Source organism: Nipponia nippon, unplaced genomic scaffold, assembly GCF_047370975.1.
Source record: "Nipponia nippon isolate SJK-2023a ecotype South Korea unplaced genomic scaffold, ASM4737097v1 scaffold_1, whole genome shotgun sequence".
In the NCBI taxonomy this organism is placed as follows: Eukaryota; Metazoa; Chordata; class Aves; order Pelecaniformes; family Threskiornithidae; genus Nipponia; species Nipponia nippon.
Genome location: NW_028262290.1, coordinates 608,206 through 630,537, shown reverse-complemented (window position 1 = coordinate 630,537; position 22,332 = coordinate 608,206). Strand labels below are relative to the sequence as shown.

The window sequence follows — 22,332 nt, the reverse complement described above, 5'->3', positions numbered from 1 at the left end:
GCTGCCAAGCTGCAGACCCAGCCCTGGAGAGGCAGAGCTGTGCTCGATGCCGAGATTCGGGACAGACAAAGCCCTGGGTGACAGCATCCCATGACACGGATGCCCAGAGCGGTGCTTTCTGCCCGCTGCTGGCCGAGCGGAGCTCTGCCTGTGCTCGCAGCAGGTTAAATCATCTCAAGGAGACCACTTGGGAATGAGGTGCCTGCTCAGGAGCCACGGGACCTTGTTTGAACGTGCCCCGCCACCCAGCGGAGACCACCGGCCTCCGCTGGAACATCTTCAACATGAGTCAACCCTTCCCGGTGCTACTAAAATGATTCAGGCTCTTAATTCAATTTACGTTGCAGCAAGGACAACGTGCATCTGCTTGCTCTGGTCTGCCAAAAAGACACTTTGGTCTGCAACTGAGCCAGAGCTGCCACGTGAGGCCAGCCACATCCCGCAGCCCCAGAGCTGCCCCTCTGCAGCCGCGAGCAGCTTTTGCCCGTCGAAGCCCGTCATCAAGCAGCAGTTCCTACCAACGGCACCGTTACTGTACTCGGTTGTTATGCACCACTTTTGGTAGAGTGTGTATTTTAAAGCACAGCCTCTCTGCTGAATGCTTCCAAGACTCTGAGTCAGTTAAGTATTAAAAAAAAAAAGCGTTCAGACCTGTTTTCAGCCCCGGGAGTGTGATTTTAAGAGTTTAGTAATACAACAGACCTTGCACCCCTGCGGCTGAAGAACGGCTGAGGAGGAGCCTGGGCTCAGCAGCCTGAGAAGGGCTCCTGCACGGTCGCTGCTCCGTGGCGAGTCAATGCCCTCGCTTATCCTCAAAGAGCAAACTTTTTAAAAGGTCCATTGATTTTGAGGTGTTTGTTTTCAATTTGCTGCATAACTGCGCAGCCAGAGCTGCTCCCGCTTCAGACAGCTCAACTGCACGTGTGACTCCTTCGATATATCGTACACCAGAGCCCGAGAGCTGGCAGCACCACCGGTGAGCGGCAGAGAAGCTGTGAGCCTCAGAGGGGCACGACCAGGGACAGAAAAGCCGAGCAGGCTGCACGCCCCGGTCTCAGGCTGACCCAGGGGAAGCCTCGAGCCCTGCGGACCGAGCTCACGGGCAGGCTCCAGCGTTACACCTCAGAAGAATCCCACCTTCCCCCCAGCACCCTCCCGCGGGCGGCTGCTCCCTGCCCGGCCCTTACCTGGGGGTGCAGGGTGCCCAGGAGGGAGTCCAGCTGCACATCAAGGCTGCGGCTGCCGATGTTGACAGAAGCTTCCAGGATCTGGCAGAGGCTCTGCAAGAGACCGGGTTGCAGTTAGCGTCAGGAAAATACCTGGGCTCCAGAGGGCAGAGGGTCGTGACTCCGTGCTATGCCAGCCCAAGGGGAGGGACTGCAGGCAAGAGCAGCGATCACGAACCCACCACGGCGGCAGCGAGCCCCATAATCCATCCTCTACAGGGGGACACAGCTCGGGTGCTCCCAAGAGCTGCCCCTCCCCCAGACGCCATGGCAGGAGGCCACGAAGAGGCACGCTGGCCGCTGCAAGCCACGGCTGGGTGTACAGGGAGAACCGGGCACACGGCAGAGAGCCTGGAGACGGCAGCAGAGACGGGCTGCAGCCCACGCCATCCTCCCAGATCACTGGGCACAACCACCTGAGGCTCGGGCTCAGTAGCAAGAGGGATCACGATGCAGGGAGAGGGAATCTCATGTGGAAAAGGGGGTTGCAGCCCAGTCCAGCTGGGCGGAGGCATGGTGTGACCTGTGTGACACCGTCGGTAAGGTAAGGACTGAGACCGCTTTGCTGCTGCCGCTTTCCCACACGGCCGCACGCTGCTCTCCGGGACGGGCAGAGCCGCTGCTCAGCGTCCCTCCTGCATTCACGGACAGCTGTCGGCACCACCGAACCGCAGCACAACCCGCGGCCGGCGGGCAGAGGTACGCTGCCCAGCCTACGCCTCAGCAAGGCTCCCAGTCGATAGGGACGGGGACGGGTCCCCGGCTGGCGACACCAGCGCTCAGAGCTGCTTACCTTGGATATGTAGAAGGCCTCCGTGTGCTTCTTGTAGAGGGCAAGGATGCCGGGAATCAGCTTAGGGAGCTGCTCCTCCAGCTTTTCACTGGGCATCAGGTAGCTCATAGGTCCCATAGCCTCCACCACGGCCAGTCTCAGCTGCGGGGAGAGACTGCGCGTCAACAGCCTGGCCCAGGCCCTGGGCAGACAGGCCTGCCGCAGCGTCGCTCTGCTGCTACGGAAGCTCTCCCTGGTGCTTCCAGAAGCCTCTGGGCAGAGGCAGGGAGAGCGTTTCACCTGGCTTTGCCAGTCCAAGCGCAAGGGGAGCTCAGCAGAGGACAAAACCTGGCCGGCCATCTCCTGGCTGTGGCATATGCCCAGGCTGTCCCCCAAAGGGCTGCAGAAGCACCCCATGCTCCGCTCTCCCACAACGGGGAGCAAGCGACCCGCTCTGCACGCGTTACGTGTGGGACACGAGGACAGAGGGAACCCCGCAGAGCTGCAGGGCGCAAGCAGAAATCCAGCCCCACATCAGAGCCGGGGGCTTGCTCTTCTGGGGGCCACGTCCTTACGAAAGGGCGCAGCTGAGATGCTGCGAGGCCGACGTCAGGCTAACAGCCCCCCACCCCAGGGTGGTCCCGCCATGCCCCCGTCCCCCCACCTTGGCTTCCCGGTGCTGCAGCCAGCTGTTGAAGAGCACTTCGTACGCGCTGAAGATCTCGTTTGAGAAGGTGTCCTTCCTGACTGTGGGGTCCGGGGCCTTGTCCAAGTTCGCCAAGTACTCCTGGATGCTCTCACTGAAGTGCTGCAGAGCTGGGAGACAGATCGCGTCGTTAGACTTTCCACGCGTACAAGACAGTGTTTGTTTTAGCCCCTCCAAAAAGCAGACGGTTGACATGCTGTTTTACTGGGCAGCTTCTCAAGGGATAGCAGATGCACCAGGACTCTCCCTGGCAGGCTGAGAGACTTCCCGAGAGGCGCCCTGGCTACGAGGGATCCTGGCGGGCAGCCACGCCAGAGATACACGCTGCTTTCCGCTTCCTGGGCCAGGGTTGATATAACCAACTCCAGAGACCCAGCTCCGCTGACCCACGGGAGCCCGGATTTGCCACACGGGTTATTTCTACGCGTTCGTTAGCAGCTAGGGCGGCCAAGAATTAAAGCCTCGCAGCCACAGGCAAGCCAGAGCACCGCAGCTCAACGAGTTCGCCTGGTCCCTGGGCCAGCAAGCGCTGCGTGTGAGCACACGTTGTTCTTCCTGCTGCCAAGTGGACCGGTGACAAGAGCGTGTGTGCGTAAAGGCACACATCCTAGCTCGGACACGAGGCTCAGCTAGAGACTGCTGACCCCGGGGATACCCAACTTCCATCTCCCCACCAAAGAAGCCTTTGCCGTGGCTTTACGGGGTTCCCCCAGGCTTTACAGCATTCCTGGGGCAGCGAGGGATCACCTAACACCAGGAGCAGGTCTCAGCTGACAGCTCCTGAGGGCTGCAAACACCCCCGTGGTTTTATTTTGGGTGTTATCCAACAGCGGAGCGCACCAAAAAGGCTCCCAGCTCCAGGAGCTCCCGCGCGGGACGTCGCTGCAGGTGCTCACCACGAACCTCCGCGGGCTGAGCCCCACGCTGCTGCTGACCACGGACGTGGCGGGCAGGCTGCCGGTGCTCTGGGCAGGTTTGCCCAAGCAGCGTCCCCGTACCGGCCTTTCATGGGCAGCCCTGGGAAGCACCACTTGCTGCAAGCCCTGCCCGGCTGCCCCGTCCGACCCACAGCCCCAGTGCACCTGTCTGTCCGTCTGTCCCTCAGCTCCTTCCAGCCCCATCCCGGGGCCCCAAGGCACCAGAACGCGGGCGCACGGACCCTGCTTCCCCTCCAGGTGCTGCCAGGGGCATGCCTGCGCTCCCTTCCTCGATCCCTTAGTGCACAGCGAGGCTCTTGAAGCTTCCTCACCCTTCGCTAGCTTTTTCCTACCAAGCGAAGCAGCCTGGGGCTTGCAGAGCTGCTGTCGTGCTGCCAACCCGGCCAGGGCTGGAGCCCTGGCTGCCGGCACCGCCACGGGCCACCGGAGTGGGACCCCCGGGGGGTGAGGCTGAGGTGAGGGGAGAGGAGAAGGATCGCAGCTCGCTCGAGGGCAGAGGCACCCCCAGAGCTCACGGGGTCCCAGCCCCGGCTCAAGCAGGGCCAGCCGGAGCAGCCCGCCCAGGACGAGCTCAGCGGCCCCTCTCCTGCTAGAGAAGGATGGCTCCTGCGGACGGTCCCACAGCAGCACCCTGGGGAAAAGGCCGCTGCGCCCATGGGACACCCATGGGACCGAGCCGTCCCTCCTCGGGCACGACAGCCCCGCTCCTGCCAGAAAGTCGCTCAGCAGGAGCCTGCTCAGCTCCTCTGGGGAAGGAGACCTTGCAAGCGATGTCCCGCACTAACGGGGTGACGAAAAAAAACCCGTGATGCCCTGGCACCCTGGGCAGGAGGTCTCCCACAGTGGGATCATGGCAGAAGATGGAAAACTGAAGGACACAAGCGGCTGGCCCCGTGTTGCAGCAAGACGCGATGGAGGAGCATCGCATTTCTGGCACAACCACCGCTCGGTGCTGTCTGACCGGTGCCCACGCTATCAGCTGGGGACTCTGGAGCCCGGTCATGCCTGATCCCTCGTGCCCATGGGACCCCACAGCAGTGGGACGGAGAGGCTGACGCGGCCCCCGAGGCTGCGAGATGACACGAGGGCACGCCAGCTCTCGGGGCCCCCGCCGACGCTCGATGCGCCCACGTTATCGCAGCCGGAGGAGGAAGCGGGTTCCCGCAGGAGGAGGAAGAGGAGAGGGGGCTCCCAAGAGAAGACCCCGGCACCCTGCGCTGCACACCGAGGCTCCGCGGCAGGGGTTGCACAGCCTCTGCTCCCTCCTCGCCTACGGCGGTTGTTTATTTTCAGCCCAGTAGGATCAGAGGTGCTGAGTCACTCCGCGACCTCGTACCAAAGCCAGATCATTTCAATCACATGCCTCCTCACCCGGAGGCTGCAACCCAGCCAGGGGCACGCAAGAAAAGTACTGCAAGTGCTTCCCTGCCTGCTGGAAGAGACCATCGCCCTCGGGGCCGAGCCCTGGTCTGCTGCTGTCCTTAACGGGGGGGCAGAACCCCCCAACCTGCTCCCCACGGCTCAGAGGGATGGGCAGGGCTCGGAGGGGACACAGGGACAATGGACCACCAGGGTCCGATGCTGCACAGCGGAGCTTGTGCTGCCGAGAACACACTGGCAGCGGGGAGGGTCTGGCTGCTCTTTGGGCAGAAACTGTGAGTTTGCGTCGATGCCCGCCTCGGGGGGGTCAGGAAGGTCCCCGGCTCACCCCCGTCACACCCAGCGCCTTGCTGGAGCGGAGAGCGAAATCCAGACCCCATCTTCACTCCATCTCCAGGCTGGAGCCAACACGCCCTTGCTTCAGTTAAGTCCTCCTAAAGTTTCTGTGACCAGTTTGTCTTGACAGAAGCGAACATGCCCAGCCAAAAACATCACCTACAAGTCCTCCCCCAGCCTAAAGACAGGCGGATGCGAGGGTGACGGGCAATGTTGTGCCTGGCTTTACTTTTTTTTTTGTTGTGTTTTTAAAGAAAGCTTGTAGCCAGGAGCCTGGGAGCAATAGCTACTCCGGCCAGCAAGGTGTTAGGCCACAGCTGGGAAGCTCATTCCCTTCCCGACAGCGGGGCCACGCCGCTCCCAAGTCAGAAAGCGGCACCTTGCTGACTCCTCCGGAGCGGTAAAACCAGGAGCACGTCCCCAGACCCACCTCTCCATCCCCGCATTCAGTCCAGATCAAGCTCCATGCAACTACCCAGCAGTCCGGTACCTCCTTGGCCCTGTCCCACCCTGGAACAGCAAAACCGCCCCAAAAAGACCTGCCCGCGTTGCACAGTTGTGCCGACTCCCGAGTTACCTCATCTGCCTTTCAGTTATTGAAAACTTTGGCAAAAAATTATACAGAAACCATATGGAGCCAGAAATCCAGCATGCCGGCAGGTGATGCCTTCTGAATTTCGCAGGCAGCTGAACCCCGCTGGCTTCATCCCAGATGAACAGGGATGAAGAGGGATTCACCGGCAGCGCTTTAGGATACGAGTTAAGAAGTTGCAAGCATGCTGCAAGAACAACAAACTGACCGTGCCTCAGTGGCAGCAGCTACGGAGCCGTTTTGGGAGGAACACGTGCGGACCCGGGACTTCGCGTTTCTCAGGACAAAGCAGAGAGAGTGGGGAGCAGAAAGCCCAAAGCAGCGATTGCTGGAAGCGATGAAGGTGAAGGAGCTGCTGGCGGTGGAAGGCTGCCCTGGAAGAGCTGCCCGAACCTGAGAACCAAGTCTGACCAGCCCCCCGGGCCGTGCTGGTCCTCCCCACCGTGCCCGAGCAGAAGGATCCCTTCTCCGCAGGGCCAGGGCCCGCTGAGAAGCCATCTCAGACAGGAATAGCAGCAGACCTCCCGTCCATAAACACGTAGCCCTCCGTCTGCGATTGCCCGCAGCCAGCCTAAACCACCCGAGCTGCCAACACCAACATGGCTAAACCCGCCCAGGGGCCTGGTTGGGCTTGGCTGAAGGAGGATGCTTTGCGTTCACTGGGAGCGCCTGACCTCGGCTCTGGCTTTCTGAGAAGGCGCCTGCACAGAAACAGCTTAGAGAGCTGCACGTTCTCGCTTTGAGCTCAACATAACAGAACAAGAGTCCTTAAGGTCGGAGCAGCCCTTCACGTCCGATAGCGTAAACTGGTCACCGGACTGCAGCAGATCCCAGTAACGAGTTCAGACACAAACCTCATCGTTTCCAGGAGAAACAGGTGCTGCTGAACGCAGTCCTACATCCACCCCTGCGGTTTGCAGGGCTGCTCGGGAGGCTCCCGCTCCTCCTATGCGTTCCTCGAGGCGCAGAGCCACATCAGCATTCCCAGGCCTTGGGTGCGAGTATCAGCGAGAGATAAGAGCGCCGGCACCAGCGGCGTGCTCCGGCAGCTCCCGCGGTATCCGTCAGAGCCCTTGAACCCGCACTCCCCCAGATCACCCCTTCTTTTTGCCCAGCTATAGAAAGCAAACCACAGATCCCGAGGATCCTCTGCTGGATATTAAGGAGGCCGTCGCGCCGTGCCCAGCCTCCTGCAATTAAGCTGCTCGGCGCTGCGCACCGAGACGCAGATGCTGCCGCCCCGACCTCGGGAGAGCATCTCACTGCTGAACAAACACAAAGCAACTCGGGCCAGGAGCCACACGGCCACAATGGGCCACCGTGTCCAGGTGAAAGCGGATCAGCTCCGGCTAGAGACCAAGGGACAACCGAGTAGGCTGTTGGTCAGCTGTGTAAATGCTGGTATTTCTGCACCAGATCCCACTGCAGAAGCGGTGGCTTTCAGCAAGCCCAGGGCTGGAGGAGGGCATCACGAGAAGGGAGCCCCGTGACACCCTGCCAGCCCGCCAAAAGTGTCACATCCTGAAAGCGGCGTATGAGAATTACAGAAGTGGCTTGGACGAGAGCTGGCCTGGCACCGTCGCTGCATCCCCCCTCACAATTCCTGATCAGGGCTAACGCTGGTGCCGGGTTCAAGGACTTAATAAAGGCACAGTCTGGTTTATAAAAGGGTCTCGAGTAGCGCATCCCAGCGGGCCGGTCACCTCGACCTGAGTCAGGACAGCTCTGGGGTATCCATGGCCTCTTTGCCAGAGGAGAAAGCGAAGGGCACCAGTAGAATCACAGAATGGTTTAGGTTGGAAAAGGCCTTTAAGATCATCGAGTCCAACCGTTCGCCCAGCACTTCCAAGGCCACCACTAAACCATGGCCCTCAGCACCACATCTCCTTGGCTTTTAGACACCTCCAGGGACGGGGACTCAGCCCCTGCCCCGGGCAGCCTGGGCCAGGGCCTGACAGCCCTTTGGGGGAGGAATTGTCCCTGATACCCAACCCAACCCTGCCCTGGCGCAGCTTGAGGCCGTTCCCTCTCGTCCCATCGCTTGTTCCTGGGGAGAAGAGACCGACCCCCCCGGCTCCAGCCTCCTTTCAGGCCGTTGCCGAGAGCGATGAGGGCTCCCCTCAGCCTCCTCTTCTCCAGGCTGAGCCCCCCCAGCTCCCCCAGCCGCTCCTCCCCAGCCTTGGGCTCCAGCCCCTGCCCCAGCCTCGCTGCCCTGCTCTGGCCACGCTCCAGCCCCTCCATGGCCGCCTTGGGGTGAGGGGCCCAGCGCTGAGCACAGCATTCGAGGGGCGGCCTCCCCAGTGCCCAGCACAGGGGGACGATCCCTGCCCTGCTCCTGCTGGCCACACTGTGCCTGATACAAGCCAGGATGCCGTTGGCCCTCTTGGCCACCTGGGCACCCTGCACATATTCAGCTCGCTGCTGTGAGACCAGTACTCACTGGGCTACTAAATGGGAGTGACAGGGATCAGCTAGGAGATGGAGAAGGACTTTTGCTGGGCCCCAGCGACCTAGCGCTGACAGCTATCCATCCCTCCCCAGAGCCAGCCAGCTCCCTGTTCCCAGACGTTCGGGATAGGTCCGTCCGAGCCAGCTCTCCAGCCCCCATCCACAGTCCCTCCTTTTCCAGGGAAAGCAAAAAGTCTCCCACACCACATCTAAACACACTGCCGTCTCAGAAGATCCAGAAACACCTTACCGTAGCAGAAGACGGACTTCATGTGGTCCTGTTTGGCCATTCCCAGCATGGGCAGCATCGTCCCGAGGATGGAGTTGAGAAAAGGCACCATTCCGAACACTGGGAAGAAAGCAGGAAAGGCTCACTTGCAGCAAACCCACAAGTGCCGCTCCGCAGCTGCGCCAGGCACAGACCCAGCGGGATTGCATGGGCACCCAGAAAAACCCGCCTTGCCGCAGCCAGGCGTCCGCTGCCAGCCAGGAGCCCGGTTTTGCCACACAAGAGATGCCGACAGCCCCGGGCGGGAGCTGGCCGCCCCAGCCCGTGGCGGGGACAGCTCTGGCACAGAGCAGCTCGCTCCTCCGAGCCCCTGAAGTTCACAACTGTTTCTCAAAGTCGGTGAGCTGCAGGCTACGTCCCGCTTGCTGCTGGCATCATCGGATCTTTCCACAGTCAGACTCCTTTTCAGAAGTCCCATCCTAGAACTATCAACCCCGGGTTTCTAGGATGGCTGGGAACAAGAGCCCAGCAGGGAATTCTCTAAGGACAAGGGCCAGGCAGCTCCAATTCCTGCTGCTTTTAAGCAGCAAACGTTATCAAGAGATTCAGCTGAGCTGCGAAACCCACTTTTACAGGGACTCAGCTCCTCTGCGCTCCGGGTACCCTGTGCCAGGTACCGCTGATAGCGCTCCATCTCGCCGTACTGCTCTTTACTGGTTTTTCAGTGCATTTCATCACTAAGTTACTTTGCAGAGCAAACCCCTCAGCAGCGTCAAGCCTAAGCTGTAAGACCCCGAGAAGTTTGTTTTGAAGGACGCTGGCTGGCTCAGCACGCGCGACGCTGCGGAGGTGCCCCGCTGCAGAGCTATTTGGGTACGGCGTGAACTACAACACCCGAAGCACACGACGCTGCCACGGCTCTTCCCAATGCAGACCAGCGGCCACAGGCAGGGGCGGCAGGTTGCCAACTCACCGTTTGACACAGAGAGGTTTGCAAACGTCTGCATGACGAAGTAGTGCGGCAGGATCCCCGGCTGAAACTTGGTGAGCACCTCCTCCATCACCTTGTTGATGAAGCGCTGCCCCACCGCAACAAGGACGTTGCTCGCGGCTTGCTGCCAGTCCCGGATCACCTCCTGGCGCGGACGGAGGAACCCGCGTCAGAACAGACCCTGCGTCAGACGCGCGGCCTCCCCAGGAGGCTGCTTCTGCTTCATTTAAATGCCACACGTCGTGCCCGGCTCCAAACGCCGTGGAGGATTGCACAGGGCGGGCTTGACATCAGGCTCAAGATTCAGACGTGATCCTTTCCCCCCCTGGACGGGCAGCCCCTCAAGGCTCTGCTCCTTCCCGCTCTAACACCCGCCTGCCTGTCCAGGTCCTCCTTATCAGCAACCAAATTTTATTTAGCTGTGTAGGCATGCCGTGCTGGAAGAAAGCTGTCAGCCAAACCATCCTCATCTCTCCCCAGAGAGAGGAACGGAGCCCATCCCCCTACTCCCTCCACCATCCCAAGTCCAGAAGACAGTGTGCAATTAGCCCTTCCCTTCCACGAGAGCAGTCCCAGTACCTGCTGCCGCTGGGACAGCCCCAGGCCCGCAGCATCTACGGCGACGACGGCATCAGGGGCAGAAAGGGGCCGGTCGAGAATAAGGACATGAGGAGCCGGAGCTTCCAGGTCATACCTTTGACTTGGTCATCTCATTAGACGCCAGGAAGATAACCACCTTCGCTGTGCTTTTGTCCAGGAGGGCGATGCTGTCCTTCACCACAGTCTCCATTGCCTTCAGGATGATCACCCGGTGCGGGTAGGCCAGCTGAAAAGGGAGGGAGAAAGCGGCCGGTCAGCCAAGCTGAGCACAGGCACTGCGGCTGCCCCGGGGCGAGCGAAACCTGCACACCCCAGGCTGCGAAATCCCCGGCAAGGGACTGGCTAGCATTTCCACCACACAGAAAAAGGCAACGACTTGGACAACACTGAAAACTCCATCAGTTTTACTCCGTTTCTCATCCACAACAGCGTATTATACCATTTCTTCACCTGCACAACCTCCAGCGCCTTGGACCAGGCTTCTCAGCCAGCTCACCCACCACTCTTTTAGACCAGATCCTCCCAGTTATCTCCCTCGCTTGCCGGCAGAGCCAATATCCCCGAGCCGCCAGGGAATATTTCTCACCCTGCTGACGCTCCCCGGACCGAGCAGAGCAGACCCCTACCTTGTCGTGCTGCCGGAGGTACTCGTCACAGGCATTGAGGATCTCCTCCGGCTCGGAGTCCCCCAGGTAGCACAAGGCATTGTAGATCTGCTCCTGGACTAGCGGGTCCTTATCTGTCGTGGCATCCATCAACGTCGTAGCAAGCCCTGAGCAAGACAGGCAAGTTGCAAAGACTTTGTATTCTCTGAACATCTCCTGGACTAACAAGAACAGCAACAGAAGAGCCTCTGGGCGTTTTCGTCCTTCCACGAGCCATGTGCGCAGCTAAATTCAGCTTCACCGGCCGTTTTGTTTCCCACTCAACAAACACCTACCAAAACCGTTCCTTCTCAGCTCGCCGTCCAAGATAACTCACCCGTGACATGAAGACGCCCTGCGCGCGGCCCTTCCCCGTCCCCAGGGGCTCATTCACCCTCATCCCCCAAGCTGGGCTGGACGCTTCCCAGGTTTTTTTTTTTGCGGCAGACCCTATGGATACTGCTCAGCACCACGTCAGCCTCAGCGCCAAGGTGAACTTGGCTCTAAGGTTTCTCGCTGGAGCAAGAAAGGAGGGATTTATTACACTGGAGATTTCAGACCAGGGCTGGGCAGCAGCACCGGGGGATGGGATCCGCTGTACAGCCAGGCACCGGCACCGTCTGAGGTGCCTGGGGAACCCGCACGGGGCTGACACGACGTGGGACCTACCAAGGACACGTCCTTGAGGGTCAGGGGCTGGAGGAGCCCCACGGCCCTCGTGGTGGTGGTGCTGAATCCCACCGCCAGGCGAGGCTCTAGGAGGGTGAGCGGATGCCATCGGTTAGGAGCTAATACCCGGCAAAGTCCTCCCCGGTATTCCCATCCCTCCGGCCACGCTAACCAGCTGCCTCCTGGGAACAGCCCCGGGAGCAGAGGCGACAGCGGCCCTCGTCCCGGCCCTGGGGCACCGGCAGCAACGCGCCGTCTCCAGGCACGGCACCCTCCGCTGCCCGAGGTTACGGGGCCCCTGTTAAAAACGCCGCCCCAGCGGCAGCGGGCAGAGGGACGGAGCCCACCGAGGTCCTGCCGGCGGCGAGCCAGGCGCCTGCGGACCAGAGCTGCTCCCTCAGACCCACCAGCCAGCGACTCTGCTCCAAGAGCCTAATTGTTCTTGTGGAGCAGTGCATTTCTCACTAGGGCCTTTGTCGGAATAAGGTTAATTAGTTTCAGAGCAGGCCGCCTGCAAGCGCTCCGCAAAGAGCGTCGCGGGGCCAGCGACTGCGACGCCACGGCCCCTCGCCCGAGGACGCGAAGACCCGCGGGGACGCCCGCCCCGAGGGGACGCCGTGCTGCCTCGAGAGCGTCGGCGGCCGCCACCGAGGGTGGCACGAGGAGGGCGACGGCGTCCCTCGTCCCTTCCCCTCCTGCTGCAGCCAGCACTTCCAGGCCAGGAGGAGCCGCCTGTCCTCCCGTCCGCATGGTCCCACCCCACAGCCGAAAAACACCCCACTTTGGGGGTTTTCATTTTCCAAGGCAGGGGGTTGTGGAGACGTTTGCCTCGCTGGCATGTTAAAGCCAATGTGACCTGGTGCTGCCGCTGAAGGTAATGGCTGCTCCCACCCCTTCCCCGTGGCTTAATTAAACCAGAAAATTCTTTTTTTTTTTTTAAAGCAATAAAGAGAGATTCATTTCAAAGCTGGCCGGGATTAATTTGAGAAATGCACAAGGGTTTACACCAGTTTAAGCATCTGGAGACTATTTAAGCTTACGCAATTTGCAGCAGAGACAAGGCCTGAGATTAATTTCTAGGGCAGGGAATTACTGTGCACAGAGAACCGCTCCCTCCTCCCGTCCCCAACCAGTACGCCTCTCCAGATGCTGCAGAGAGCTACAGCAGCCCCGGTCCAGCAGCTTTGCTGTTCGCTCCATCGCAGGCGGACGGTGAGGCAGAGCTGAGCTCCCCCCAGGACTCCGGCAAGGCAATTTAGCCTTATTAGCGAGACAGACTTCCCAGCCGGCTCCGTCCCCGCGGAAGCGGCGCAGAAAAGCCGTGCTGGAGCTGGGCAGAACGAGCAGCCCGAGGCGAAGGGCGGCCGCGGCCGGAGGGAAGGAGACTCCCACGGCAGCGCCGATGCCCTGAAGCCCCTCGCCCGCTCCCACCGCGCTCCTGTACTCACGTTTTATCCGTGACTCCGTCATGCTCCGTGTTTTCAGCTTCCCCACCAGCAGAAGGCAGTTGGCAGCTTCCTCCGTCACAAACCCGGGGATCCCTGGGGAACCTATTTTTACACGCTGCCTTTACTTCCACGGAGAAGACTGCGGTTCTGGTTTGGGTCGGAAAGCCGACGCTGGGCGCAGCGAGGCGGAGGAGATGCCCTACGGCAGCCGCGGGGAAGGGGAGACACCAGTTCCTCGCAGGCAGGCGATCCCCTGCCCGAGCTCCGCGTCCCAGGGGCCGGCAGGCAGCAGGCACCGCGCTCCCATCGGTCCCCGGCACCGTCCCTACAGACGCCGGAGCCGGAGGGAGCGCATCCCGGGTTCCACTCCCCTGCCTGACCTGCGAACGGGAGGACATTTCGCATCAGCAAAACGGACTGAGAAAGCTAAACCCTCCGGCACCGCTTCCCCTCGCGTTACTGCGAGGGATTGGGAACGGCGGCCCCTCGACTCGGTGAGACGGCGCTGGCGGACGAGCCCGGGGCGGGTGCCCCGTTAGCCAGCCCCGGCACTGCGGGACGAGCCGAGGCCACGCTCTGAATATTCATCCCAAAAACCATGAAGTATTGGTCCCAAACCCCCTGAAACCTCGGCCCCAAACCCCCTGAAACCTCGGCCCCAAAACCCCTGAAACCTCGGCCCCAAAAAACACCAAGAAGAGGGAGGGAGCGGAGTTTTGGGCGCCTGGGAAGGCCGGGAGCCCTGAGGCCGGGGCAGGGCTGGGCTCAGCCCCCTTACCTGCCCAGGGCCGGGCCAGACAAGACCCAGTTTTAAATAAAACTAGATTTAAGGGCCAGATTCGAGCCTTCCCCTGCTGCCCCGAGCCCAGCCCTGCCTGCAAAGCCCTCCGGGGCCAGACAGGCGGCCAGGCCGGCCCCGAGGGCTTCTCCCCGGCCGAGACACCGGCTTCACCGCAGCCCCGTTACCCCTGAACCCCCCCGGTGCCCCCGGGCCCGGCCGCACCGGCCGCACTGGCCGCACTCACCGCCGGATCGGGACCCGCTCGGTCCCCGGCGCCGCTTCCGGGTGCGGTGGCCACGCCCCCTCCTTTGCCACGCCCCTTCTCCTTAGGCCCCGCCCCCCGCGGAGGGTGGTGACTGCGCTGTGGGGGGTGGACTCCGCGCATGCGCGCTGCCGCGCCGCTCCGCCAGGGGGCGCCGGTGGCGCGGAGACCCGCGCCACCGGCGCCCCCTGGCGGAGCGGCGGAAGAGCGGATGAATGTGAGCCAGCGCCGTGCCCAGGTGGCCACGGCATCGTGGCTTGTATCAGGCATAGCGTGGCCAGCAGGAGCAGGGCAGGGATCGTCCCCCTGTGCTGGGCACTGGGGAGGCCGCCCCTCGAATGCTGTGCTCAGCGCTGGGCCCCTCACCCCAAGGCGGCCATGGAGGGGCTGGAGCGTGGCCAGAGCAGGGCAGCGAGGCTGGGGCAGGGGCTGGAGCCCAAGGCTGGGGAGGAGCGGCTGGGGGAGCTGGGGGGGCTCAGCCTGGAGAAGAGGAGGCTGAGGGGAGCCCTCATCGCTCTCGGCAACGGCCTGAAAGGAGGCTGGAGCCGGGGGGGTCGGTCTCTTCTCCCCAGGGACAAGCGATGGGACGAGAGGGAACGGCCTCAAGCTGCGCCAGGGCAGGGTTGGGTTGGGTATTAGGGACAATTCCTCCCCCAAAGGGCTGTCAGGCCCTGGCCCAGGCTGCCCGGGGCAGGGGCCGAGTCCCCGTCCCTGGAGGGATTTAACAGCCGGGGAGATGTGGTGCTGAGGGCCATGGTTTAGTGGTGGCCTTGGCAGCGCTGGGTGAACGGTTGGACTCGATGACCTTACGGGTCTTTTCCAACCTAAACGATTCTGTGATTCCATCCTCCGCCGGGCAGCACAAACAGCTTTTAGCCCTGGAGACCCATGCGCACGGCACCTTCCCCCAGCACCGCCAGAGAGCAAATATCACTGATGGGAGGACGCTGCGCAGCTGTCCCCGTCCCCGTTTGCGCCCCGGCTCCCCCACGGCACGGGGCTGAGGGGGACGGGAGCCCACCAGCGCCGTGGGCAGCGGGGAGGGAGGGACCCCCCTGCAGCACTCCCGGGGTTGGGGCGGGAGGAGGGGACCTGCTGTGACAGCGACAGGAGACGTCCACGTCCTGTCCCCAGCCCCGCTTCTCCCAGAGGCGGCCGGCTCCCGCAGCGGGGCGCGAGCCCACGCCTCCCCCCAGCACCCCGACCCTCTCCCCAGGGCCGCAGCGGGTTTGGGCTGGAAAGCGTTTATTTTGCAAGGCACGGTGTGGGAGTCCAGCCCCCGGGGCCAGCAGTGGGGCAGCCACACGGCAACGGGTGGGGAGCAGTGGCCCCTTCCCGAATTTCCCCCGCTGCGAGGGGGGAACCCCGCCCCGCAGGACCCCGGATTTGCTTCACCAGCAGCGGGGAGGAACGGGGCCAAGCTGCCACTCAGACGAGTGGGATCATCCCAGCAGCATCCCCGGGACCTGCAGTCCGTGGGCGACCCGGCCGCGCCGAAGAGGCCGAGCACGGCAGCCCCTCACCGCGCCGGCTCCTCGGGGCACGGCGTTGAGCCCCGTGCCTCTTGCTGCTCCTCCCGTTCCCGCTGCCACCGCTCCTCCTCCTCCCGATCCAGGCGCTGCAGCTGCTCCTCCACCTCCTCAGGGACGTTCACCTCCAGCAGGTTCTCCATCCCCGGCCCGGGCTCGTCCCCGATCAGCACCTTTTCCCGGGAAGGGGAGGAAGGCTCAGGGAGGGGTGACAGGCCGGCGGGACGCCCACCCTTCTCCTCCCCACGGCTCCCTGCAAGGGGCCCCCGCAGCCCGGCGGGGAGCAGAGAGCGAGGGAGAGGCAGGACAGAGCCCTCGGAGCAGCTCCGCATGCCGGGACATGGCTGCCTCCCCCCAGGGACCCTCCTCCCCACCTGAATGAGCTTCTCGCAGGCAGCCAGCACGTCAGGCTCCCGCTCCCAGCGGTGCAGCTCCCGCAGGATCAGGTACGTCCCCTTCTCCCTCACGATGTGCCGGCCGGCCTTGGTGGCTGTGAGCTGCGAAGGAGACAAAGCAGCAGCGTGGGCAGGGAGTCCGGTGCGGCCAGGAGAGCGGCGACAGCACCCAGCGCCGCAGGGCTGGGCTCGGCCGGCCTCTCTGCTGGGATGAAATGCCCCCCCCCACGGCGTGGGGGGGCCTCACGGAGCCGCTCTGACGCCAGGAGGGGTGGCACGGCCCTCCAAGGCATGAGCAGGGCTGGGGAGCCTGCCCACAGGGAGAGGGTGAGGCCAACTCGCCCTGGCCTGGCAGCAGCTCGATGGCCCTTCTCAGACAGAACCACCATCTGCTGGGGTGGGAAGGGACCTCCGGAGGTCACCGGGTCCTCAAGCAGGGCCACCCAGAGCCGGTTGCCCAGCACCACGCAATCACAGAATGATCGAATCATTTAAGTTGGAAAAGACCGTTAAGATCATCGAGTCCAACCGTTCACCCAGCACTGCCAAGCCCACCACTAACCCATCTCCGTGAGGATCTCCCGGCAGCCAGCGCGTTCGGGGCAGCCCTCAACGCCTCTCTACTCCCAGGAGCCCCCGCCCGGGCTCTCACCCGCAGCCCCGCCGCGATTTGCGCCAGAGGGACCCACCAGCATGATGGCTTCCAGCAGCATCTTCCGGATGTCCGGTTCCTCCTCTCGCTGCTTGTCCTGCGGCAGGTACTGCAGGTCTGCGGGCAGCCCTGGGGGAGAGGCAGCCTCAGGGGGAGGCACAGGGCCAGCAGCCCCCAGGCGCTCACCGCCCACTCCGACCCCCACTTACTTTCCATCTCATCCTCAGGAAATTCCTCGGGGCCTGCTAGGGGCAGGAGGAGGAAGGGCAGAATGTCGACCTCCTCGCTCAGCAGCCACTCGTGGTCCTCTGGGGACAGCTTGGGGTCAGAGGAGCCGCCACAGCCAGGGCGGAAAGCCCAGCCCGGCCCCCTGCGGTGGGCTGACCCCCACCCAGCCGCTCACCCCCTACCCCCACCAGTGGAACTGGGGAGAGAACGGGAAGGGCAACAGCGAGAAAAACTCGTGGGTCAGGATAAAGTCAGTTCAATACGTGAAAAAAAACAAAAAAAAAAACCAACATAAAAAAAGTCGCAAGCAATGCCGAGGCACTGATGGCGCAGCACAGGCCGATGCCCAGCCTGTCCCCGCGCTGCTTCGGCCCCCTCCCCGCTTTAGCGCTGGCCGTGACGCCGTGAGGTGTGGGACATCCCTCTGGGCCCCGGGGGTCGGCTGTCCCGGCTGCGTCCCCCCAGCCTCCTGCCCACCCCAGCCCGCTCGCTGGCGAGAAACAGATGGCCTCGACGCTGCGCGAGCGCTGCTCAGCGCCGGCTAAGGCCGGACGGCATCGCCCGCACCGGCTAAGCCCGGCCGCGTTACCGGCGCTGCGTTGGTCACCGGTCTAAAGCACAGCGCCACGCGGGCTGCCACGAGGAAAGCGAACGCCGTCCCGGCCAGGCCGGGGCTGGCGGGGTGGGACAGCCGGCTCGCGGCCTGGGGCGAGGGCAGCAGGTGCCGGCAGGGCCCGGTGGCCGGTGGCGCGGGCCGGGGCAGTGGCCGGGCTCGGCCCGTGGCTCTCACCGTACTCGAAGCAGCAGTTCCTGAGGGCCCCCACGACGCCCCGGCGATGGACCACGGAGTCCCTGCACTGCGTGAAGGGCAGCAGCCGCTGCACCGAGCGCCTGCGGGAGAGGGACGGTCACGCCGGGCCGGAGACGCCCGCGCCCCGCCCGGGGGCCGCCACCCCCCGGCCCCGGAGCCGCACCGGGAGCGATCGAGGAGCCCTCGGCGGCCCTCGGGCAGCTGGCTGAGGTTGCAGAGCAGCGGGCCGAGCTGTGGCGGCGGCCGGGGCTCGCCGAGGGCCCGGAGGAGCGGCTCCAGCCCGGGGCCGCGCTCCCGCAGGCCCCGCAGCACCCGCCGCGCCGCGCCGCGCTCCCGGCAGAGGTTGGCCAGCAGCCCGCAGGCCGGCCCGCCCGGCAGCAGCCCCAGCAGGGCGGGCAGCCCCGCCAGCAGCGGCCCGCGGGCCGCCGGCTCGGCCGAGACGTTCACCAGGCAGCCCAGGGCGCAGCGGGCCGCCGGCGGGGAGGGCCCCGCCGCCAGCTCCAGCAGGGCCGCCAGGACCGCGGGCCGCTCCGCCAGCAGCCGCCGCCCCTCCGCGCCCCCCGACAGCGACAGCGCCGCCTCCGCCGCGGCCGCCCGGGCCGCCTCGCCCGCCGGCGGGGCCAGCAGGGCCGCCAGCTCCGCCAGCGCCACCGCCACCGCCTCCTCCCCCTCCTCCGCCGCCGCCGCCGCCGCCATGACAGGCGCCTCCAACATGGCGGGCGTCACCCGGCAACCGCCGGAACGCCTGGTGGCGATGGGCGGGCCCGGCAGCCAATGAGCGCTGCTCGGGCGGGGCCGCGCGGCGGCTGCGCCAATCCGCTACAGAGCAGCCGCTAAAGGGGGAGGGACCGGCGGGGAAAGGGCTTCTGGGAATGGAGGTCCGCCCGGAGGGCCACGCCCTCGCGTCCCGCCCCCCGGCTGGGCCACGCCCCCTGGTCCTGAGGCGACGACGGGTCCTAGTGCGGGTGGGGAGGGCACGGGTGTCCGTGGGAGGGAGATGAGGGGGGACACGGGTGCCCCGTGGGAGGGACATCGGGGGGGACCTGGGTGTCCGTGGGAGGGGGATGGGAGGGAACACGGGTGTCCGTGGGAGGGCGGTGGGGAGGACCCGGGTGCCCGTGGCGGGTCCCGGCGTGGCGCTGCCCTTGCCCGTGGCCGGTCCCCGGAGGCCCCCGGCGAGCCCACGCCAGCCCCGCGCCTCGCCCTGCCCTCGCCCCCCGGTGCCCTCCCGGGCGCTCGCCCCCGCCGCGGGGGCCTCCGGCAGGTCCCGGGGCTGAGCCCCCCGGGGGATCCCGGGCCCGGCGCTGGCACCGGCGCCATCCCGGGGCAGTCCCGGTGCCGACACCAGTGTGATCCCAGTACGGGCCCAGTGCGGTCCTGGTGCTGACCCTGGGGCGGCCCCGGTATGGTCCCGCTGCAGTCCCGGTGCTGACCCCAGTGTAGTCCCGGGGTGGTCCTGGTACGGTCCTGGTGCTGACCCCAGTATGGTCCTGGTATGGTCCTGGTGCTGATACTGGTGTGATCCCGGTATGGTCCTGGTATGGTCCTGGTGCTGATACTGGTGCGATCCCAGTATGGTCCTGGTATGGTCCTGGTGCTGACACTGGTGTGATCCCGGTATGGTCCCGCTGCGGTCCTGGTGCTGACCCCGGTGTAGTCCTGGGGTGGTCCTGGTACGGTCCCGGTGCTGGCCCCAGTATGGTCCTGGTACAGTACCGGTGCTGACACTGGTCCGATCCCGGTACAGTCCTGCTGCGGTCCCGGTGCTGACCCCGGTGCAGTCCTGGAGCGTTCCTGGTACGGTCCCGGTGCTGACACCAGTGCGACCTGGGTACAGTCCCGGTGCTGAAATCGGTATGGTCCCGGTACAGTCCCAGTGCAGTCCCAGTGCCGACCCCGGTATGGTACCAGGGTGGTCCTGGTATGGGCCCGGTACAGTCCCAGTGTGGACCTGGTGCTGATCCCAGTACAGTCCTGGTGTGGTCCTGGTGCTGATCCCAGTACAGTCCTGGTGTGGTCCTGGTGCTGATCCCAGTGCAGTCCTGGGGTGGTCCTGGTACGGTCCCGGTGCTGACACCAGTGTGGTCCCAGTGAAGTTCCGGTGCAATCCCGGTGCTGACCCCAGGGCAGTCCCGGTATGGTCCTGGTGCTGACCCCGATGCGGTCCCGGTGCTGGCCCCAGTATGGTCCCGGTGCTGGCCCCGGTACAGTCCCGGTGCTGACCCCGATGTGGTCCTGGTGCTGGCCCCAGTAGGGTCCCGGTGCTGGCCCCGGTACAGTCCCGGTGCTGACCCCGATGCGGTCCCAGTGCTGACCCCAGTACGGTCCTGGTGCTGACCCCGATGTGGTCCCGGTGCTGACCCCAGTACGGTCCTGGTGCTGACCCCAGTACGGTCCTGCTGCTGACCCCAGTATGGTCCTGGTGCTGACCCCGATGTGGTCCCGGTGCTGACCCCAGTACGGTCCCGGTGCTGACCCCGATGCGGTCCTGGTGTTAAAGGAGCAGCCGCTGCCCGGGCGTTCACCCGCCATCCCGGGAGCCGCACGCACCCCACCCGAGCCGTGAGCTGCTGGGAGCGGGGTCCCTCCGTGCGGGCAGCTCCCCCGAGCCGATGGGCGCCCCTTTCCGACCCCCCCACCCACGGGCGCTTGCTCCCCCCTCGGCCTCGACCCCAGGCCTCCCCGAAGCGGCGTCTCCGACACGACGTGCGCCAGGGGGATTTATCGAGCGGTGCAGCGGCGCGGAGCAGCTCGAGCCGGGTGCCTCCGGAGAGGGACCCCGAGCAAAGCACGCCCGGGGCAGTGACCCCCTCGCAGCCCAGGTCCCCCTCCCCTCGGGCGACGGTTCGGTCCGGCAGCGATATTTGGGCATGGGCTCTTCTCGTTCCTTATCGGATCCTTTCCCCATCTCGAGGCAGGACGTTCCTCCTCTTATCGTGAGCGGCCGCAGCTTCTGCCGAGGGTTGTGGCCACCTCATCTTCCTGGCTCGCACCGGCTTCAGGGCCTCCCTTCACGCAGCTGTGTTGGAACCCAGCGCAGGGCCAGCGTGGCCAGCGTGGCCGGGTGGCAGCTCACAGCGTGTGGCCTGAGGCTTCGAGGGGCCGTGCTCCCAGCGCGCCCTCTTGGATTCTGTTTGAGCTGGAAAGGGACGTCTGCAGCACCGGTGCTGTTCCGGGGCGATCCCGGGCGGTTCCAGTGGGATCCCGGTGCCAACACCGGTGCACAGAATCACAGAATCACAGGATGGTTTGGGATGGAAGGGACCTTCAAAGCCCATCCCCCCCAACCCCTGCCATGGGCAGGGACATCTTCACCCAGAGCAGGGTGCTCACAGCCCCGTCCAGCCTGGCCTTGAGTGTGTCCAGGGATGGGGCACCTCCCACCGCTCTGGGCAACCTGGGCCAGTGTCTCACCAGCCTCAGTGTAAAAGATTTGTTCCTTAGATCCAGTCTGCATCTCCCCTCTGTCAGTTTAAAACCATCCCCCCTTGTCCTGTCGCTGCAGGCCCTGCTAAAAAGCCTGTCCCCACCTTTCTTACCAGCCCCCGTTAACCACTGCGAGGCCGCAGTCAGCTCTGCCCGCAGCCTCCTCCTCTCCAGGCTGCACACCCCCAGCTCTCAGCCTGTCCCCACAGCAGAGGGGTTCCAGCCCTCGGACCATTTTGGTGGCCTCCTCTGGCCCCGCTCCAGCAGCTCCATGTCCTTCCCGTGCTGAGGACCCCCGAGCTGGACGCGGGGCTCCGGGGGGGTCTCAGGACATCGGAGCAGAGGGGCAGAATCCCCCCCTCGCCCCGCTGCCCACACTGCGGGGGATGCAGCCCAGCAGACGCTTGGCTTTCTGGGCTGCCAGTGCACGTTGCCAGCTCGTGGCCAGCTTTTCGTCTATCTGGTGCGGTCCCAGTGCCGACACCTGTGCGATCCCGGGGTGGTCCCGGTGCAATCCTGGTACTGACACCAGTGCGGTCCTGGTGTGATCCCGGTGTGATCCTGGTGCAGTCCTGGTGTGATCCCGGTGCGATCCCGGTGCAGTCCTGGTGTGATCCCGGTGTGATCCTGGTGCAGTCCCGGTGCAATGTTGGTGCTGACACCAGTGCAATCCCAGGGCAGTCCCAGTGCGATCCCGGTGCAGTCCCAGTGCGATGCTGGTGCTGACACCAGTGCAATCCCAGGGCAGTCCCGGTGCGATCCCGGTGCAGTCCCAGTGCGATCCCAGTGCAGTCCCGGTGCGATGCCAGTGCTGACACCGGTGCAGTCCCAGTGCAGTCCCGGTGTGATCCCGGTGCAGTCCCAGTGCGATGCTGGTGCTGACACCAGTGCAATCCTGGTGCAGTCCTGGTGTGATCCTGGTGCAGTCCCAGTGCGATGCTGGTGCTGACACCAGTGCAATCCCAGGGCAGTCCCGGTGCGATCCCGGTGCAGTCCTGGTGCGATCCCAATGCAGTCCCAGTGCGATCCCGGTGCGATCCTGGTGCAGTCCCGGTGCGATCCTGGTGCTGACACTGGTGCAATCCCAGTGCAGTCCTGGTGCGATCCCGATGCAGTCCTGGTGTGATCCCGGTGCGATCCCGGTGCAGTCCCAGTGCGATGCTGGTGCTGACACCGGTGCAATCCTGGTGCAGTCCTGGTGTGATGCCAGTGCAGTCCCGGTGCGATGCTGGTGCTGACACCAGTGCAATCCCAGGGCAGTCCCGGTGC

The 22,332-nt window shown here is 64.4% G+C and overlaps 2 protein-coding genes across 8 annotated transcripts in view; both read right to left on the bottom strand.

Moving 5' to 3' along the window:
• Window positions 1-13,119, bottom strand: part of MROH1 (maestro heat like repeat family member 1) — a 56,189-nt gene extending 43,070 nt beyond the window's left edge. For all 6 annotated transcript variants that reach the window (XM_087731338.1, XM_087731484.1, XM_087731420.1 and 3 more), the window contains exons 1-8: window positions 12,980-13,119; window positions 10,845-10,990; window positions 10,313-10,444; window positions 9,601-9,763; window positions 8,649-8,747; window positions 2,663-2,814; window positions 2,020-2,160; window positions 1,188-1,280 (exon numbers count right to left, since the gene is read on the bottom strand). In XM_087731338.1, the coding sequence (XP_087587464.1) occupies window positions 1,188-1,280; window positions 2,020-2,160; window positions 2,663-2,814; window positions 8,649-8,747; window positions 9,601-9,763; window positions 10,313-10,444; window positions 10,845-10,990; window positions 12,980-13,001 (948 nt within the window). In that variant the 5' untranslated portion in view covers window positions 13,002-13,119. The remainder of the gene's footprint in view (window positions 1-1,187; window positions 1,281-2,019; window positions 2,161-2,662; window positions 2,815-8,648; window positions 8,748-9,600; window positions 9,764-10,312; window positions 10,445-10,844; window positions 10,991-12,979) is intronic.
• Window positions 13,120-13,221: 102 nt separating this feature from the next.
• Window positions 13,222-18,365, bottom strand: HGH1 (HGH1 cochaperone). Of its 2 annotated transcripts, XM_087731842.1 has the most exons (7): window positions 17,801-18,365; window positions 17,617-17,717; window positions 16,808-16,906; window positions 16,636-16,727; window positions 15,926-16,048; window positions 15,546-15,724; window positions 13,222-13,359 (listed from the first exon to the last, which is right to left on the bottom strand). In XM_087731842.1, the coding sequence occupies exons 1-7, from the start codon at window positions 18,349-18,351 to the stop codon at window positions 13,305-13,307; spliced, it is 1,200 nt and encodes a 399-aa protein (XP_087587968.1). In that variant the 5' UTR covers window positions 18,352-18,365; the 3' UTR covers window positions 13,222-13,304. The 2 variants fall into 2 exon arrangements, with proteins under 2 accessions (XP_087587968.1, XP_087588056.1); XM_087731930.1 differs by lacking the exon at window positions 13,222-13,359 and having other exon boundaries at window positions 15,251-15,724; window positions 17,801-18,361.
• Between the last annotated feature and the right edge of the window lie 3,967 nt (window positions 18,366-22,332).

Bases quoted from the DNA above. Each gene is read 5' to 3' on its own strand.
- HGH1 (XM_087731842.1), bottom strand. From the start codon at position 18,351: ATGTTGGAGGCGCCTGTCATGGCGGCGGCGGCGGCGGCGGAGGAGGGG. The intron at 16,907-17,616 runs GTGAGAGCCACG...AGCTGTCCCCAG, and splicing joins GAACTGCTGCTTCGAGTACG to AGGACCACGAGTGGCTGCTG. The intron at 16,049-16,635 runs GTGGGTCCCTCT...TCTCCTTCGCAG, and splicing joins TGCTGGAAGCCATCATGCTG to CTCACAGCCACCAAGGCCGG.